At 50.7% G+C, this 20,122-nt stretch overlaps 1 protein-coding gene across 21 annotated transcripts in view; it reads right to left on the bottom strand.

The window, feature by feature from the left end:
- Nucleotides 1-20,122, bottom strand: part of LOC144142598 (CUGBP Elav-like family member 1-A) — a 479,679-nt gene that overhangs the window by 43,238 nt on the left and 416,319 nt on the right. For all 21 annotated transcript variants that reach the window (XM_077674225.1, XM_077674223.1, XM_077674226.1 and 18 more), the window contains one exon: nt 10,503-10,646. In XM_077674225.1, coding sequence (XP_077530351.1) covers nt 10,503-10,646 — 144 coding nt within the window. The remainder of the gene's footprint in view (nt 1-10,502; nt 10,647-20,122) is intronic.

Below are 20,122 nucleotides of genomic sequence, written 5' to 3'. Positions count from 1 at the left end.
TCCAAAAACCAGTGCTTGAGGTTTTGGTTTCGTTCTTGTTCTTTTTCAGCGGCAGCCGCGAGGAGAGACGGGGCCGATGAATAGGCAGCTCCATCGGAAAGAACTCAATGATTACGAGGAGGAAAAGAAAAACAGGGAAGACTCATTACGGAAGTTCAACGACGTTACGTTTAACGTCGCCCTTATAAATTTCTTCGATTTCACTCAGTCTCTCTTAATTTCAGTTCGCAAGCATGCAGAAGATGTCTTGAGCAAGCAAACGACCCTAAATAAAGGGGACGAAAAAAAAAAAAGCCCTCACAACACGCGAAGCAAGGTGGCGCGTGAAGCCGTGAACAACGTTTTCAGGTTAATGGCATTTCCAAATCGAGCTGGAGGATCGATTGTTTTTTTTTAACCGCCTCCGTAGGCTTTTTCTCTACAGTCTTGCAGTGCATGCATACCCACCACACTGACTCGATACAACCATCCAGTCATGTGCGTTCGCATCCAAAACGTTCGCGAAGTTTAAGCTTCTCGGCAGGCGATTCCGTTTCAAACAGTATACAGAGGTAAACGACCCCTTCGTGCTGCCGCTATAGGTGCTGCTCGTTTATTTTATTTTATTTTTTGATACGAGGATCGCGCCGGGCTTGAAAACACGCTGCTCGTTAGCTAGCTGTAGTAGCAAACGATGTCCGAAATAAACAAACAAACTTAGAAACTCAAGAATCCACTAGAGGGAAGGCCCGCATGTAAGGCAAATGCGACAGGTTCGCGAACTTGGGGACTCAAAAAGACAAGAAATCGACGCGTGCTCTCAACTCTCTGCTGCGCCGAACGCAAACGGAAGATAAATAAAATGAAAAAAAAAAAGAATAACAACAACATCGGAATGACACGTCTCAAACCACGGATGCGAGAAAGTCGATGTCGGCAAACTTCCGCCTCCAACTTCCGCCGCTCTCGTCGCTACATCCACAAGCTCCGGAGAGAGGGGACGGAGGGGACATTAAACAATCCCTCTAATTCCGGGTACTGCACAGCCGCGCGAAAGCCTCCCAGCAAGCCGGGATAATAAAACGAAGAGCGCGTCACCGGCGGGTGTGTGTGTGCGCGCGTCTGTCTACACGCAGCGCACCACATCGAGACAGACTAAGTCGTCAGATTAAGGGATCCATGGCTCCGGGCTGTGCTCTAAAAGGCTCGCCGCGAGAGGACAGCGCTCGACGAGAGGACGCGGAATTGAGGAACCGGTAGAGCAGGGAGGAGGGCGAGTTAACTCTTCCTCCGGCAGAGGACGCTCGGCACGCAGTCGGAGGATGAAGGGGTGGGGAGAGGTGGTAGACAGAACACTTCATAGCAGGGGGATTAAAAGTTGATCCGATTGGGCGACGGGCGCAGCCACCCGAGGCGAAAGAGGCTGCCAGGGATTAAGGCAAACGGGATTAAGCCGCCCAATTCGGTTTCACGGATAGGTAGCGCGCGTCCCCGGACGTGCATGCGCGCGTGTGAGCGTGTGTTTACGCATGCGCGCCGGCGGAACGCCAGCACATTACCGATACCTTCGAACTCTGACGACAGATACATTCACCTGTCGGTGCAGCACACACACACACGCACCCGAGCCCGCACACAGAGTGCCGGCTATTCTTGGTTGACGAGATGCCAAATATTAAACACTTCCCACCATCGTCATCTCGACTCACAAAGCTTAACCCTTTCAGCCCAGATATTTATTTGCAGCAAAAAAAAATGTTTTAGTGTGTTTTCATCAACATTAGGGGCCCATCAGCCCACAAATAAAAATACAGTTCGTATGCACGTATTAGCTGAATTACTTATGAGGCAGTTACTTACGATATATGGCAATTAAGATGGTTGTGATGAGCAGGGTCATCTCTTTTGCTTGCTTTCCTAAACTTTGACCACATGCGCGTACACACAAAAATTAGCTTTGTAGTGCACGTATGTACAAGTTTGGGAATACATCTAGGGGCACTGTTTTATTTTTTTCACACGCAAGTGTTTTATTCCCGGATACACGAATATTTCGGTGACGTCATATCCGTCACGGAAGTGACGCCAGTACAACGAAGCAATCGGCCTGTAAAGGGTGCACCCCTGCACAAAGGGTCTTCTTGCGGGGAAGCAACCCTGGGTACTAAACAGTAGTGGATAAACGAAGGGGATAACTACTTAAGTACTCACGAGGAGCAACTTAAGGTTAAGGGAAAGCGAAACGCATCTATAATGAAGCATAGAGCTCTGTGGGGGTATAACAAATATGAAGTAGTAAGAGGAATGTGGAAAGGAGTAATGGTTCCGGGTCTCACGTTTGCGAATGCTGTACTCTGCTTAAAATCAGACGTTCTATCAAGCCTTGAAGTAAACCAGAGAAGGGTAGGACGTTTGGCCTTAGGCGCGCATGGAAAAACAACTAACGAAGCAGTTCAGGGAGATATGGGCTGGGCGTCGTTTGAAGTTAGAGAAGCTCAGAGTAAAATATGCTTTGAGATGAGGTTGAGGGCAATGGACCAACGAAGGTGGGCAGCCAAGGTTTTTAGGTACCTATACTTGAAAAGCGTGGACACGCAGTGGTTAAGAAAGACTAGAAGGCTAACGATGAAATACGGAAAGAACAGTGGGGAATCCAAAACAGCCAAGGTAACCAAAAAAGAGGCAAGGCAGATTGAAACGAATAAATGGAGGGAAAAAATGGAAGCTAAAACGTCGTTAGAGATGTACAGGGCTGAGAAATTGAACATCAGAAAGGAAAATTTCTACGATAATCCCCAGGGCAGTGCTTTGCTTTTTGAGGCTAGAGCAGGTTGCCTGCGAACTAAGAGTTTTGTGGGGAAGTATTCACAAAATGATGGGGTATGCGTGGTCTGCGGGAAAGAAACAGAAACTATGCGGCACATAGTGTTAGAATGTGAGGGTATCCATCCAAATCTACATGAAGGGAATATTGGGCGTCCAGAAGCCCTAGGATTTAAGGGTATCACAGGGGAAGTTAACTTCGAGGCTGTCGAGGGGACGAAAAGAATATTAGAATGCTGGTGGACGAAAAGCAGAGAGGGGAATATTGCCTAGGACAGTTACCACCTGTAACAGGGAAAAGAAATTATTTCGGGCCTAATAAGCGTTAGTGCCTGCCCTAAGCAGCGCTAGTATTAAACCAAGAGTGTAAAACATGGTTATATTAGTCCTTTTTGGTAAGATGACGTCATCACCCCGCTTCAAGGGAAACCAATCGGAATCATCATCATAATCATCAGTACGTTATACTTCGGCTTGTTCTTTTTCGGGTTGTATATTTTAACACGAAAGTGGTTTATGCCGCGATACCCCAAGATATCACTAACGTCATATCCGTCACGGAAATGACGCCAGCACACCTTCGCCGAAACGACCCGCCAGCAGGGCGTCGCTCGCCAAGCACGCCCACAAGACAGCCACCGACCCGCAAATCATGCTCAGCTGCAGATTTCGCTGCCCCTTTCACTTTCGTGTTTTACCGATTACTATGACAGAGGAATCAAGCACAGTTTTTTTTTTTTTTTAGCCTCAACGTCCTCATTTTGTCTTCAGCAGAGCTGCTTCTTTGTAGCGCGCAGCTCCGCTAAAACGAAACAAACGTGGTGCCCACCGCAATAAGCATCTTTGAGGAACAATTTCGCAGAAAACTAGCAGTTTTGGTTTCGTTCTCTATGCACTAAAGGAACTTTTATGTGATGGCGTCAGTTGACACCGCCAGGGCCAAAAGGGTTAAAAAACCTAGTCTACAGGAGACTCGGCTTCACTTGGGCGACGGGTAAGGCAGAGGGAAAGCAACAGGAAGAACGTGAGAAAATGTGAACGCGCGTTTTCGTAGGCGGCACCAAAGGTGGAGTTTTAGTCACCCGAAAATGGTAAACAAGACATACACCTCTGACAAGCTCGCCGCAGCAAAAAATGACGTAAGTATTTTAGCTTTCAATTTAAACAATATTTATTTCGCGGCGTGATCTGTAAAAAAAGAAACTGGGAAGAGCTTAGGGATGGATGGAACCAACCACAGACTGGGTGGGCAGAAAACTGCGATTTGGGTGAATACATCACGAAAAAAAAAGGCCACGGGGAAGCAGGGGCGCGTGCAGTTCTTTCGCGTTCGTGAGCGTAAGGGGCTGGAGAACAAAGCCTCCCCAACCCCCAAGAGGGATAAAGGGGCACATAACACGACGGGGAAACGACACCCTCATCCTCTTCCCTAAAAAATGCTGGGGAAACAAAGGGCCAAGTGAATGAACGCGAATCGCCCGGATGTAAACGAGCTCCGCGTAGGCGGAACACGACGCGGCGTGAGGGTGCAAGTCACGTTGGAATGCGATTTCGCTCCCACCGGAGAAACCAACGTCCCCCATTAGGGAGCAGTGTGCAAAAAAGGACGCGCGGATTTTCCCCACGTCTGCGTGCGCCCCATTTGCCTCGCCGGAGCGAGCGAGTAAAGATGGCGGCCGCCTGAGCGAGACACGACAGCGCCGGCTGTCTGGAAGTGATTTGGCTACGCCAAAATAGGGGCAAATAACGGCGGGAAAAAAGGGAACACGGTGGGGGTGAAAAGGAAACGGTGGCAGGCAAGACTCCCACCCGTCCTCGCGATCATTTAGGTAAAATCAACGAGGGAGAGGGAGAGAGAAATGAGGGGAGCTAGGCCACGGTGGATTTTAAAGTATTAGAGACGACGGCAGTGGGCTGTAATCGGCTGGGATGAGGCTGCGCGGTGCCAGGCTGCAGACGACAGCCCCCTCGCTTAGTGTCCCCTCATCATCATAAAGCTGTCGGGAACTCGTTTAGGTTTTAAACACATTCTCTCAGTTTTTTCCCGTCCTTCAGAAAATAAGCTTTCATTCCCGAAAATTCCCTATTTCCCCCTCTCCGCATTCTTCCAAACCTCCCACCCCCTTCGCCGAGTCATTCGAGTCACCGTAGACAGCAGTGGGACACGGGGCAAGAGTAGAAAAATAAAATAGTTCTCACATTCACAGAAGAGTACGAATACACTAAAACATTCGCACGAAACGAGCGAGCGCCAGTTTCGAAGAACGAATAAAACGAAACACGTGAACAGGCGACGCTACACCCAATCACGCCTCAATAGGATCACGGCTGCGCAACTTTCCCAACTTTCGAATGCGAGAGAGAGATAGTGAGGGAGAGAGGGAGAAAAATTAGGGGTGAAGTTCTTAGCTCCCACTTGAACACAATTTCTTCGACAACGTCTTCATCGCACGAGGTTCGCTCGTCCTCTCCCCAGCAACCCCCGTTTCACCCGCGTCCCCAATCCCTCTTCTTCTTGCTTGCCACCAGTGCCCGCGCGCCATCCTAACGAGAGAAGGAGCAAGTTGCATTTCCCCACTTGCGTTTCGTTCCCCAATCTTCCCTCCCCCACGGCTTCTTTCAGGGAACTCATTACAGCGCAATTTAGCGAGCGGCGGGAGAGCTCCCTACGCCACCCGCGCCATCGCAGTCGCTGGCGGCGACATCTGCCCGGGGCGTCCCCAAATTCGTTTCTCAAAGTGCAGCCAATAGCCACCGCGCGGGGCTTTTCCCCTTTTCTTTCTTTTCGCGCCAAAACGGGAGAGAAAGGGGGGCGCACGCAGACGAAATTCAGCGGAGATGCGCCAGGTTGGGGGAAAAAGGGGAGAAACGAAGTCCCGTAATTCGGAAGCAAATGGCCGCGGGAGGGAAAACAAAGCGACGGGAAAGAGGCGCAAATGGCGCGAAACGAGGGAAATTGGGAAATGAGGGCGGAGGGAAGAATACGTGACGGCAATCAAGGAGTGGCAGGCAGGTGCGAATGAAGCCTCGGTCCCATTACGACGTTCGTCGTCTGCGAGCCGGAGACGGGAGAGAGACGAGAGAAGCCACGCAGTAGGGAGATGGGGAAGGGCACACGGGAGGGAGGAGACGGGGAAACGTGGCGGCAACGGCGGAAAGAAGGGTGGAAGAGGGGTTTTTAGGGCCGCACACGTGGTTCCAAAGGATTTGCTAAACTTGACGCGACGACTATGCTTCGAATAAACCAGTCGACCAAACTTTAACTGTTTTTTTTCCGAATAAAGACGCCTACCTTCAAAAAGCTAAGAGAAAGAAAGCGTGGACACGGTGGGGACCAAACCTGTAGCCTTCGGGTTACCGCCCTCTTCTGCTCTACCACCCCAGCGTAGGTTACACTAAGAGAAGAGTGTGTGTGCTGGGGGGGAAGGGGGGGGGAGGGACACAGCGGCTCCCGTAGCCGAATTAAGGCACAATTTGAAGCTTGTGGGTTCGGTTCCCACCTGAGGCGCGTGTTTTCCCTCCCCTTTCTTGCCTAACATAAGTGGTTATCTTTATCCTCCCCCCCCCCCAAAAAAAAAAGACCGTCAAACTGCTGACTATCCTGTGCGTTACGTTTTCCTTTCTGTATTTATTTCTATAATCGTATATAGTATACGTGAGAGAGAGAGAGAGAGAGAGAGAGAGAGAGAGAGAGAGAGAGAGAGAGAGAGAGAGAGAGAGAGAGAGAGAGATAGAGAGAGAGAGAGAGGAGCGCGTGTAAGAGCGGTGCAATCACCCCACGCTCGTGTTCGCACACCGCGAGTTCTTCCACATTGCTTTACAGCAGTAAATTACAGCGATCCTGCAATGTTTGTTCCGTGTGGTGCTTTTATTATTCATTGAGGCGAGATTGCTGAACATCACACACGATTTCTAAGTCGGAACCCAAAGTGTGAAACGCTGAACAACGCGAACATCAAAGCCCGAAATACTTTTGTAAACAGGAGGTATAATTCATGGCGCAAAAAAAGAAAAAAAAAAATCACGTACCTTTTTATTTCACGACGACGATGGTTGAACGCAAAGGTTTCTCGTGACGGATTATTCGGTTGTCGTCTCAAACACACACAGACGCATGCAATAAATGCGGAAACCCTTCCAACTTATTTCACGCAACATGGGCCTGCCCTATCACCTGGCCTTCAGGAAACAACCCCAGAAATACGGTCGCGCTATGGGAGGCAGCTCTGGCCAGCCAACCTCTTCCTTTTCCCACCGGGCACACAATAAAGTTATTCTCTCTCTCTGGCCAGCTCTGACTTCGGGATTCGGAAGGACTTAATTCTTCGAGCCCGGAGAGGAGCAGAAGAGTCAGGGGCCCTGGAAAGAGGGCACCACCCCTAAGACAATCGCGCCACCTCCTTTTTTTTCTAATAATAAACGTTTCATCTCTCTATCTCTCTCTCGGTTGTCGTCCGCGTTTGGGCTGAGTTTCGACCGTATCGAAATGGAGCAATCCAATGGACGCCGTATTATAACGCGATGGGGGACTTAGGTTCGATTTCGGCCACTGAAGCGTTTTTTCCCCCTTTCACTTCACACACGATCATTCATCCTCATCGTCAGAGAAAGTTGGCTTTCCTGCAGGGGTTTTTCGCGTTACAGATGCCACCACAGAGAACACTACAGCTTCGCTTTAAAAGAGAGAGGCTACTGATTACATGTTGGCGTGGACAGCGCAAGCATGGCGTGTTCCACGTGCAGGGTAAAAAAAAAAAAGACAGCAGTAAAGGGAGACGCCTGAAATGCCTCTGAGAACGAGGCTACGGAACAGTTTTAGTAATATGCAGCGCAGTGAGAGCGCGTATGCAGTCGTTGCCGCGAGTCACGACATCGCTGCAGCACTGGTTAGCGCCGCTCTGTTGCGTGCCCTTCACGACGTTACTAAAACTGTACCAATCGTTAAGAGTAAATATTAAGCAAGAGACGCAAATGGAAGCAAGGTCAACGTAGTTGATGGACGTTGCGAACCGTGCCCAAGTTTCGCGCAAGCCGGCGATCGATACACACACAACTACACCGAATATGACCGTCCGCCCGAAACACGAAACCAACTTGCGAAGGCAGGGCCTCTCAAATGTCGACAGACCCTGCAGACTGCGTCCGGCGCGGGCTTTTCCAGTCCGCATCGTGTTGCTACGCAGCACCGCGAACAAGGAGAGCGGCCGATATATCTCCGCTAGAAAGCGGGTAATCACGGTCGTGGGTTGCCGCACTCTGTAGAATGCATTCATTAAGCTTTCCCGCTTTTGCAATTCACCGAGTCTGTCTGTCCGCTTTTGGAGCGACGACCCTTCGTCGGACACGTGCCGGTCTCAAGTGGGTTGACCGGCACGCGCGCAACGTCGCACGACCCCTAACGGTGAGCGGGCGAAGCAATTCGGCAAGGCGCTCTCAAAAGGGACCGGTTGGCTGCTGCGACAAGCTTGTTATCCCGAAAACCGGCACGTTTATTTGGGCGTAAATATACATTACGACATGCACGAACACGATCCCTGATCGATGATGATAATTGGGTTTTATTGGCGCAAGGCCGACTATGGGCAAAGAGCGCCAAAAAGAAGTTACTGAATTGTGATGAGACCGTAAATACTAGAACATGTGACTAAAAGACAATAAAGCGATGCAAAACAAGACAATGGAGATGGCTGGTGTATAGGGCCAGGATGATTACACGTGATATGACAAGAGCTGCAGAAAGTTCACCTCAGCTAAAAACTTAAAAACACGCTGACTAGAAAACATGGGTTCGTCGGCTAAAAAATATGATGGGTGCAAAGGAATGTGTCGTCTGTATAATCCCTAGCTGATAATAAGTCGCCACCCCAACACACCATTCAAGAGCGCACAATAACACAACAAAAGCGAATACGAACAGACCTCCAAACGCTCTGCGCGCAATATAGGCTTCTTTGTCTTTATTTTTGTGTAAAATGGCAACAACGACGTAGTAAAAACTCCACTCTTCGCAAATGGTACCCGCAACCAAGCGACAAACCGAAACAAAAATAAAGTAAGAGCAATGACGAGGAAATAGATAGGGGGCACGCAATCGAGGCGCTGCCCGAGGGCGACAACACTCCCAGAATTGGAGGAAAGACCAAAAAAAGCCATAAAGCTGCGGAAATGTAGGGGAAGGAGGGAGGGGGGTTGCTTGTATCCCCGTAGCTCCCTCAGCTGGCGATTGGCCCTTTTGGGACTCCGCACTCTGACGTCATTTCTCTCCCAGCCTATCGCGCGGACGCAATCACGCAGCTTTAGCTCCCACAGACGACGTCAACCCCACTGCGCTCTCTTCCACACCGGCGGTGATGAGCGAACATTGAGGGGAACCGTACAGGGGCGAAAAAAATGAGCGAAAAAGCAAAAAGCCGAACTGTGCTTACACCCCACGCAGGCAGGCTCGTCAGACGATCGCGGGAAAAAAGGAAGAGAAAAGAGAAGGGAAAACGGCGATACACGCGAAACGGAGGTGGTGACAATCAGGGAGTCGAGGAGCCCCCTAGGAAAAGGAAAGCTGATCGCGGCGAAGAAAGCAAGCAGAGGCGGGAAACTTGAAAGGAAGAAATGAAGTTACCCGAACGGCTGAGGGGTGGTAGTAGAAGATAGGAACGTAGCTTGAGGCGGTCGGAGAAGACCGCCTCCTGGTTCGTCGCCGCCGTCGAAGGCGCAGGCAGTGGTGCCCCGAAGGCCTTCGCGTACCCGATGCGCGACCCGTGGCGGGGCGAAGATACGGGGGAGGAGTAGCGCCAGAAACGGAGCGAACGTTTGGGCACATTCACAACGCATCCGGGATCAATCTTTTTAAATTCTTTTTAAATTACTTCGGTACCCCGGGACATAAGTTTGCAGAGGAAAATATGACGGTTCATGCCACCGGCCGCGAGCTTTATCTACCGGGAACACCCCGAGCAACACTTGCCGCCGATTTTTTGGACATAAAGATATTCTACATCATTAACCCGTGACACGGCGTACCCTATACCACCGCCACACGGTAAACTGACCAAGGAAGGGGCTACAAGGTACCGCCGCATTCTAACAAACGCATACCCGCCTCGCCACTTTCAAATCCTGCCGCAAGCCCTGCTCCATCTACCCCGTTATTTGGCAATGCTCCCTAATCCCTCCCCTCCCTTACTCCCATCCTCCCCCCTCTATGCTGGCCAGCTCAGATCCCAACATTCGGCTGGTCATGAGTGCTCGGCTGGCGGCGACCGCCTAGGAGGGACTTCTGCACGGAGAAGACCCCTCACCGCCATGGGCCCCGTCGGCGGAAAATCTCGGTTACCGTAAAGTGCGTTCCTCCTCCAGCAACTATCCCAAGTTTCAGTTCGTGCTCGCTGATTCCAGGCAGCGCAACGACCAAGAAGCGCTCAGCGTCGACCGCAATCCTCGCGACCCCGGCAGCGAACGAGACGCGAGGAAGAACGAAAAGCGTTCCCTCATTTTCGACCTGGCAGGGCGGAAATGAACCCGGAAGTGAACGCAAGGGTGCGCCTTTGCACGGAAGAAGAGGGAGAGAGAGGCTAAGTGATTCCCGACCATGGTCCATGACACGGCATGGTGTCGCCTATATAGCCGGAGCAGCAATGCATGCCAGTCGTACGCTTACCACTACTACCACCGTTCCCGTAACAACTGCTGCTGCTAGTACTCACGGCGAGGTACTGCTGCGGAGTGACGGTGCCGAGGTTGACAAAGTTGGCCATGGTCCACAGGTTGGTCATGACCTGCTGCTGCCGCTTCTGCTCCTTCTCCTTCTGCGTGTCGGCGAACTTCACCACCATCGGGTTGTTGCAGCCCTGCGATACGGAGGGAGAGAGAGCGGTTAAGTAATCGCGAACCCATTTCCACACATAGTAACACAAGGTGAACAGGGGTTTGCCAAAAGTTTGGCAACGGGAAGGTGAGGGGTGGGGGAAGGGGATGGGGGTGCGGCTGACGGAAAAGCTGCTTCGCTTAAACATTCGCATTGTGGAAGGTAACTGCGTTAGTTTAAAACGACCTCGAACACTTACGGCGCCTCTTCGCCTCTACTTACCTTCCAAAACCTTCCGTACCTCCTTCCCTAGGCACGGCTCGCCCCTCAGAAACCCCGGTAACCAAATCCGCAGCCCAGTTTGAGCTGATTACAGTGGAATCTATGCAGGCACATGCGCAATGCTACCGGCGACAAACCACCATCAACGCTTACGCCGTTACGTGTCTCCTTAGAAACACCAGAGTAAAGTGACGGGTAGGAGATTTGAGTACAAAGCAGAGACACGTGAGCAAGGCGCGCCCGTAGTGCTGACAGCTTCCCCTTTAAATGTGTAAGCATTTCTATGCGCAGTCAACGAGGAACGTACGTCTGCATGTAACGCTTCATGCATCACACTTACGCCGCACACGAAAATACCACCTAATAGAAGCGGCTCGGACATTCATACTTTGGTACATACTTCTTATATATTGGAAGTGAAAGTCTTTAGACAGGCTCGATGTATAGCGCTTCGTTAGGTGTGCATAGAGTCTTGTGGGGGTGTTTATAGAGGGCTCTCGGGCCTTCATTCTGGGATGTTCTCTTTCTACAGCCCCCAAAATAGTCTTCGCAGCAATACGCACGTGTATGTAGTGAAGCCGACTTTAGAGAGGCTGGCCGTGTAGCGGGGCGTGAGAGGCTGGGTGTACAACGCAAAATCATAAGGTTTTGCATTGTACACCCAGGCCCCAAAAAGGGCCCCGGGGCTTTCCCAGTCTTGATACAAGACTGCTTAAATTTGGCCCGAAGAAAATGACTTTCCAGCAATTCATGCGCAGTAAAGCAGACTTTAAGGCATCCCGGCGTACAGCAGAGCTACATATTCCCGCTCGCGAGCTTCTGCAACTTTTGTTACGGCTTGTCCTAGTAGAAGCGAAAAATTCGCTAGTCACGCTTCACACGCGAGCATACACCGAGTAACGGTTATTTTCCGACAACAGTTCGCCTCCTCGGGAAGCTGCTGCTTCTTTAACAGGCCCGCGAGAACGGGAAGAAAGTTCCTCGCAACGAGCGCAACAGCAAACCTAGACAAACGTCTTACTTCACGCGCTTTTAAATCGGCAAAGTCCGGTGCTTCGCGTTCGCAATGCCACAGCGCGGCTAGCGCGGGATCGCACAGGTGATTGTAGGGTTTAACGCGCCGACGCAACGCAGGCGATGAGGCGCGCCGTAGTGGAGGGCTCCGGATTAACTTTGACCACCTGGGGATCATTAACGTGCGCCGAAATCTCGAACACACGGGCGCTTTTGCGTTTCGCCTCCATCAGAAAAGCGGCCGCCGCGGCCGGGAATCAAACCCGCGTCCTCGTGTTAAGCAGCGCAGCGCCTGAGCCACTGAGCCACCGCGGCGGGTGGGATCGGACAGGTGCGACAACACACCGGGGTTGGATACGAGCGCAGTTCGTTCACCGCGTCTCGAATCGAGTTGAACGAAAATATAACACGAAGCGTCAGAAGAAAAAAGAAAAAAAGAAACAGAGAATAGAAAGGAACACAATTTGACATCGACCCCCACCTTCCTGTCCTTTTGTTTCTTATCGAGCCGGGGTCTCAATTTCACCCGGACCGATATATCGGCGACTCGCATAAAGGCGGCGGCAGGCGGGGTGGGGGGGTAAACGCGGGTGGGAACAGGAGAAAGGGATCGGCGCATTGTTCGGACACTACAACAGAGACGACGGGAAGGGAGGGGAAAAGAATCGAACGGCAAAGTTCCAGCAGGAAGCCGGCGATGGACGAAGAATGGTCGATGCATAGAAATCGAACCGGCTTTGGCGGAGGAGCATCGCACGGTTCAAGCCGGAGTAATGGACAGAGGAAACAGCGCTGGGGGGAAAACGTTATCGCGGCGGCGACGACGAGCCCCGAGTTTCCACCTAATAACACGTATGGACGTCGTCCCGGCGGAACATGCGGGGAGGGCGAATCGCCCTTCGGAAGTCTGCCGCCACGGGTACAGATACAGATCGAACGCGAGGAAATTCACCGCCGAAAGAAAGGCCGGCCACGTCATATGTTGCGGGGGAGCTGGCTTTGTCCCGGACAAATCATACTCGCTGCGAGCTGACAAAGACGAAAAAAAAAAAGTATTTTTGTAGTCTGCTGTTTCCCTTCTTTGTTTCGTCTCGTGCTTTGCACTCCAAAGCAACACGTTGTTAGCAGCCGCGAAGGTAAATATACACATGCATGCATACACGGAGAGGACAATCTTAAAGTTGAGTGTCTACAAAGATGAATACGAGGTGCTGGCGCGTCAGCTAATAAAACATCTTTTGGCATCATAACCATCACCATCATCACCACCACGCTTGTGTCCACTGTACTAGTGTGTTCCCCCAGATAAAGATAAAAGGGACCTTTAAGTTAGTAGGTACGACAAAACCTTAAAAAACGCGCAACACTGAAAAACGTAAATCGGACAGAACAGGGCGAGCGCGCGGTTTGTCGTTCTGTCCGATTTACGTTTTTCAGTGTTGCGCGTTTTTTTTTTTTAAGGTTTCGTCATGCATGTAAACCAACTAGCCCAGCTCACCATCCTGCGGGCGCAAGTTGGCAGGCATTAAGACGCAAAAGAAATTAAAAAAAAGCGACGCAAATAAAAAAAAATCGGTCAATTACAAGTGGACATAGAAATGGCGCAAAACGGTATCAGCAGCAGCAGCAGCAAACAGCAGTACACATTACGCCTCATTGTTATCTCAAAACGAGATTTCCTAGCGAAATTCGGTGGCTCCACCATCTTAGGACGCCAAAAAGAAAACTAAAAGGCACGAGGCAGCCCCAACCACGGCAATACGTTCGCTCCCTATTTAAGCAAACATTTAACCCAACCAATCCTACCTAACCTAAACCTAACCTAACCCAACCAGTAAAGGCAGGTGCTACCTAAACCAAACCTAACGGAACACGTAAATGCAGGTCCCGACTAAATAATAAAGACAGAGTACCGCAAAAGAACCGAGTTTGTAAATAAATAAACGCAGCGAAGGAGGCGATAAAAATCACAATGAACAAAGTTAAAAAAAAAAAAACACGGAAGAACATGGGTTTGAACGTACGACTTCACGACCAGAAACCAGAGTCGCAACCACTGCGCCACGCTAACCTCGCTTGACTCCGCGCCTGGCAGAAACAGACCTACCAGTCACAATAAAGTAAGCATGAACAGCCAATCGGAAGACAGTGCCGGCAAAATATCCCTACCCTCTAATGTGCCGGCTGGCGGCAATATTTCCACTTCCAATACTCTACTTATTTGTGCCCTAGCAACGACAGCCTCCGTGGAAACAACGCAGCGCAAAGATCACCCCCAACACTCTGCATAAGGGTATGGTGTACCCGTGTGGCGCTATGGGCTTGACATCGGCTTCGCAACGCGATGGACCCAGGTTCGACCCCGACCAGGGGAAGCGGTGATCTTTTCGAAGCCTAGGTTTGGGTGCGTAACGTCGCCTTAAAGGAGCCATGAAGACAAAATACAAGTTGGGTTTATTAGAAAGACTTCTTAGTCCCGATGACAATGATACCAATATCATCGCAATCTTCGAACAAATAACGGAGATGTTAAAGAAACGTGTGAAGCAGTCGCGACCCCCTAGCCAATTTCCCGGAGCTTTTCTATGACGTCACGGAACCTTGTTTGTGCGATTGGCGGCCGCCTAACTGACCTGTCGCGACGACACATGACGGGACGTCTGTAATGGAGCCTCTGGTGCCATTTGACCGCATCACTTGAATGCTAACGCGCAGTTAACGCACTGAAAATTGTGCTTTATTGTTGGCCCGTATGACGTCATTCTTGCTCATAACACGTCCCTGTGGCGCAAAATTTGAAAGTTTTTAAATACTTCTTGCTTTTTTTTTTCGTTAAAAAAACATATTTTGTAGCTGAATGGAGCTGAGTGAGATACTGAATCCTAGTTCTTACAAATTAAACGAGGTTGTATTTTCTATTCATGGCTACGCGTTAGCTACGACGACAAGCCGGCCCCTAAAGTGCTCCGCACTTAAAATAAGAACAAGACATGTTTGCGGCAATACACACTGCGCACGAGGATGCCGTTACGCAACCGGACAGCTGCGCATCCAGTCGCCAAGAGCTCTGCAAAGTGCGCGGAAGCTTATCTCGACCCCGGGGAACCTCGATGCAGTCGACGCGAGAGCGTAGACTTTCCCAACCCAGGCGTCGGAGTCCCGCGCTCACCCAGGACAGCGAAGAAAGCCGCGGTGACGGCGGACGAAGGAGCGAATGAACTGGGCCACGGCGACAGCGAATGGCTTCTCTACAAATGTGGGCTCCAACGTGGAATCTTCTGATAATGATGATGACGTGATGATGTTCCTTGGTGAATGACACATACCCAAACAGGGGATCAGCCAAAAGTCAGGGGTATGAAAAGAAATATTTACAGGGTCCTGTAAATAGGAAATTCAGAGAGGTTGACGGTACTTTTTGAAAGTAAAATAAAATCCAAGATAAAAAAATTTATTCCTCTTTCTCCCTAATCATCTCTCTCTCTCTCTCTCTCTCTCTCTCTCTCTCTCTCTCTCTCTCTCTCTCTCTCTCTCTCTCTCTCTCTCTCTCTCTCTCTCTCTCTCTCTCTCTCTCTCTCTCTCTCTCTCTCTCTCTCTTAAAATGCGCACAGTCGTTCGTCAGAGTCAGTGTTGTCTGTCTCTTCCTCAGTCCCGTCTGCTGCGCTGTTTTCTGAAGCTAAAATGTACGAACAAGCCCCTCAGTAAACCTTTTTTTCCGACAAATAAACTGCGCTGGAGTACAACTCAAGAACGACAACGAAAGTCGCCGCTGAACCTCGACACCGTAGCGGGTTGTTCCACAGCGCGGCGCAAGAGCGCGTTACTGCGAGTGCTTCGAACACGACACGCGCCGTTCACGTGAGTTGTTTCGTGCTTAATCTGCCTATAAACTACTGCAGCGATGACATACGAACTAGGTGAGAAAAAGAAGGCAATATATCCCACATTGGACGCATTCACCTTCCGAAACGAGTGCGCGGGTTGATCCCCGGGTCCGCCGCTTCGGCGGAGGGTCAAAGCTAAAAAGCTTTTTTGGTGGGACCGATGGCGTCCTGTCAAGAAACTAATGCATTTTCCCATAAACCGGTTGGTAGACCGAAAAGCTCTGATAAGATATCTGCACACACTGCGCGTGCATAGAACCGAGATTCTGCGCCAAAACGGTTACGTGAACATCGCGAATAAGGAACGCAGTTCTAGATAACACAACACACCCAGCGACCATGAAGAAGCGACCATGAAGCAGACTCGGTTAATGCGGCTGATGCGGCTTCCTACATGTATTTGGAGAGCGTGGGCCCGGCCAGAAGTGGGAGCGGCGAAGATGAGCTACCGCCCGGCTGCGCAGTCGCGTTCGATCTCTTGCGAGGCGCCAGGCACCGCTGATGAGGATTGTGGCGCTGATGATTACGATGACGACGGTGTCGCCACAATAGTGTATACCTTTATCTCAAACCAAGCATCGGTATACATTTACACCGTTCGTAGATGCGTTCACTCAAGTGCGCGAAAAATAGTCGCATGGGCTCGTTCTTCGTTGAATGTCAGGCGATCGATTGGACGCACTTTCAGCGAAGGTTGGACGCACTTTTGGCGTTCGCGCTTCTCTCAACTTCCTTGAGAAAGGCGTGGCAAATTTTTTGCAGTTCTGAACTTGTGCACGAGTGCGGTCGAAAACTGCGCGTTAGCATTACCGAACACAAAAGCTTGCGCTACCGAGAGCTTCAGGTCTATGCTCTCTAAAGCCACCTTATCGGCGTTCACAAGCGTCACCTTCTAGGGCTATCTCGGGCCAAGATCCGGAGGCATGCATAACGTCAACAACGTCCTGTTATCTTTGACCGGATCCGTCGTTGACCTCATAGCCAGCGTCGCCCCATCTACGGCTCAGAATTTGTTGCTTTTTTCCCTCACAATACCAACACGTGACACAAACAATTCTGCGATTCCTCCACACACCACACTTCACGACAAAACTCAGCAACCCCGGCCACCAATCTACAAAGAGGAGGAAAAAAAGAACGCTCTCGGGCTTCGCAGGGTAGGCAGTAGCACGAAAACACTCCGAAGCCAAATACCGCCGGATAAGGCGTTCGCAAGGATGTAAGGAGGGGCGTCATAAATGTCTCGGCGACTGCACCGGACACTCATCAGAGTTGAACCGATTCACATCCGGAAATAGAGAAGCCGGTAGGACAAATGAGCTCGATGCGACGTTGTAAAAAATTGAGCTCCGTGACAATAATAGGCTCAGAGACAGGGTGTATCCCTCGGGGAAATAATGCCAGGGAGGTCGCGTGAACATTAACGAGACACACATGAGCTGGGTTAACACGTTACGGGCACGAAAAAAAAAAAAAACAAAAAAAAAAAAAAAAAACGCGCTGTTCCGAACGACCGACGGGTATATAGAAGACTATCATGAGTAGAGGTTGTCCCGTGGCTCACAACAACTTGACAAGACGAAAACTGGCGAGGCCTCCGAGGCCGCGCACTCTACTCGCAACTGCCGGAGGTTCTGGCCCTCACATGGGTCGTAGGGGAAGCCTTTTGTTCGGACCATTCGCTCCCCTCAGCATCCCTAGGGAAATCCTTCCCAATCAGTCTCGGCTCGGGCATATAACACCAGCACCCGACGAAGGCCTCAGGTTACCCAGAATGGGAGCCAAGGGAGCAGCGGCCACGATGCAGTGGCAGAGAAAGCTTGGAAGAGAAAGGGAGGGAGGGAGGGAGGGAGGGAGGGAGGGAGGGAGGGAGAGAGGGAGGAAGGGAGAGACGGGATCGCATACGCGAAAGTAATCGCCACCGCACAGCCCCGAGAGACCATTACCCGAAGAACAAAGGCAAAGCTCCCTCAAAGGAATACGGGAGCATCAAAGCTCGTCGAGAAAACGGGAGGAGGCGACAAGCGAAATATCAGCAGACAACCTTTGCCCAGAGACTCGCGCGATAAAACAAGCAACAAGCAAAAGCGAAGTAGTTACTAGGAATGGTTAAACGCAAAACCCGGAACAGCCAAGTCACCGCGAAAAGCGGCAACTACGCCTACAGTTCCCGCAACGCCTGCAGCGAGCAACAAGCTAACGCGGAACTACGGAACACCGCGCTCGTGTCGCAGGTATGCAATGCAACAGCACTTGTAGGACATTAGGAAATCGAAACCCGCGCTGTCGTCGGTCGCTTGTCTGAGCTAAGCTCCGGCTCAGCTCCAAATCACGGAAGATGCCCAGTGCGAGGACGGAAACGGTTAACGGCCGAGAGAACTTTCCGGTAATTATGCGCCACAGACGTGCACACAAGTACACCTAACGGACATTTTTTTGTTTTTTTTTTGTCGTCCATGGATGCACCTAAAATGATTCGGGCTTAAGCGCGAAGTTTGCTCGAAAGCCAGAAAAAAGTAAAATAAAACGAGAACAAAAGGAAAACAGGACCTTCACGTTTTCTTTTGCTTTTTTGTTAAGAGCCCGCCCTACACACAACTGCTGTCAAAATTCAGTTCTCTCTCAACCACGCTTCCCACCACAACTCCCCCACGACGCTTGACCGTTTCATTTGCAGAAAAGAACGGCGCGGGGACAGCTCGAGAGCAAAGGCGCGGCAAGCTATCCTCCCGGGTCTTTTTTTTTTTTTTTTTTTGGACAATGAGCAGTGCGAAAGAAATGGGGCGAGACGGAGCGGCCACCAAGGCCGAGAAGGAGCGGCGAATAGACAAAGGCGAAGAATGGTCTAGGGACGAACAAACAAAGAAGCCGCGAGGGAAAAGGAACGGGGGGCGAAGCAGGAGAAGTGAGGTAGGCGCTGTTCCGATTAATCGCCCAGAGAAACAAAGGAGGCCAATCAAAAGCCGCCCCGCTGCCCCGTCGGAGGAGGACAAGGGGAAGCCAGGGAAAATACGAACCGAAAACGGGAAGGTATCGGGAGCCACACCCCCGAGACTAGTAGAAGGCCTGGAAAGGCGCCAACGAGGAGAACTAAACGTATCGAGCACCGAGTTAACAGTCGAGCCGGACAGAGAAACGTCAGCGTCCCAAGTCTTGAACAGCCAACCGGCTGGCGCTGAACGGAGAGCCAAGAAATGGATCTCGGGGTCTCACGTTCTACCGAGGCGTTACGGGTGTGGCGGCCAGCGCGGGTGTGCGGCTGGGCGTAGCCCCCCTTTCGAGAGCGAGAGCGCGCGTTTGGCTAAGTGCGCCTCAGAGACTCATCACCGCGATTTGCGAGGAATCGAGGAGAAAACGGTTGGCGGGGAAAGAAAGAAGGCGACTGCGATGAAGGCTTTGGCGGGTTGCGCAACGCGTAGAGGAATGGCAGCGCGGATCTACTTTCGGCGCTCGCGAGGAGCTCGGGGAACTGGAGACTGCGCGGTAATGAAGAAACACAACCGCAGCAGCCCGCAAGCGTGGCCATGATGTTGTCCAGTGAAAGGACTGTGTGTGTGTGTGTGTGTGTGTGTGTGTGATATATATATATATATATATATATATATATATATATATATATATATTATATATATATATATATATCCGAGGTTTTTTTGACAGCCAACCCTTATTCTGTCTTAATTCACCGAGCCCCTCATTTCCCATTTCTGATTCGCTACATGCATAGCGAGGGCCTCTGTTCTGGCAGACTTGGTGCCAAAGGTAGCTTAAGAGGGTTCAACGCTGGTCGACCACTCTCAACATGTCGTAGACACTCGAGTCAAGGCCCGGGGGTTAAAAAGAAGGTCCCCTTCACCTCGAGTAGTCCGCTCGAGGGGTGCTCGCAATCACCCCCAAGTGCAGGAAACAAAAAATGCCTTAACATAGATACCCGAGAAAGTGGTGGGAAAACAGCCCCGCCGGTAGCGTAGTGGTCATCGCACCAGACCGGTATTCTGGAGGTCGTGGGTTCGGATCCCACCCGGCAGGCATTTTTTTCTCCACTTTCTTTGTCTTTCAAAATTATTCATCTGTTTCAATGACTTACCGCACTTTGCTTTCCGAGGCATTCTTGACTGCCAACCTATATATATATATATATATATATATATATATATATATATATATATATATATATATATATATATATATATCCGAATGGCGCTGGCTACCACCCCCAAGCACAGGAAACAAACATACCTAACATAAATACCCCAGAAAGTGAATGGGAAAATCGCCCCGCCGGTAGCGTAGTGGTTATCGCACCAGACCGGTATTCTGGAGGTCGTGGGTTCGGATC

This window comes from Haemaphysalis longicornis, unplaced genomic scaffold (assembly GCF_048455015.1).
Source record: "Haemaphysalis longicornis isolate Haplotype H1 unplaced genomic scaffold, Haemaphysalis longicornis Haplotype H1 scaffold_6, whole genome shotgun sequence".
Classification (NCBI taxonomy): domain Eukaryota; kingdom Metazoa; phylum Arthropoda; class Arachnida; order Ixodida; family Ixodidae; genus Haemaphysalis; species Haemaphysalis longicornis.
Note: the sequence above shows the minus strand (reverse complement) of the source record. Positions and strands in the feature narration are given on the sequence as shown.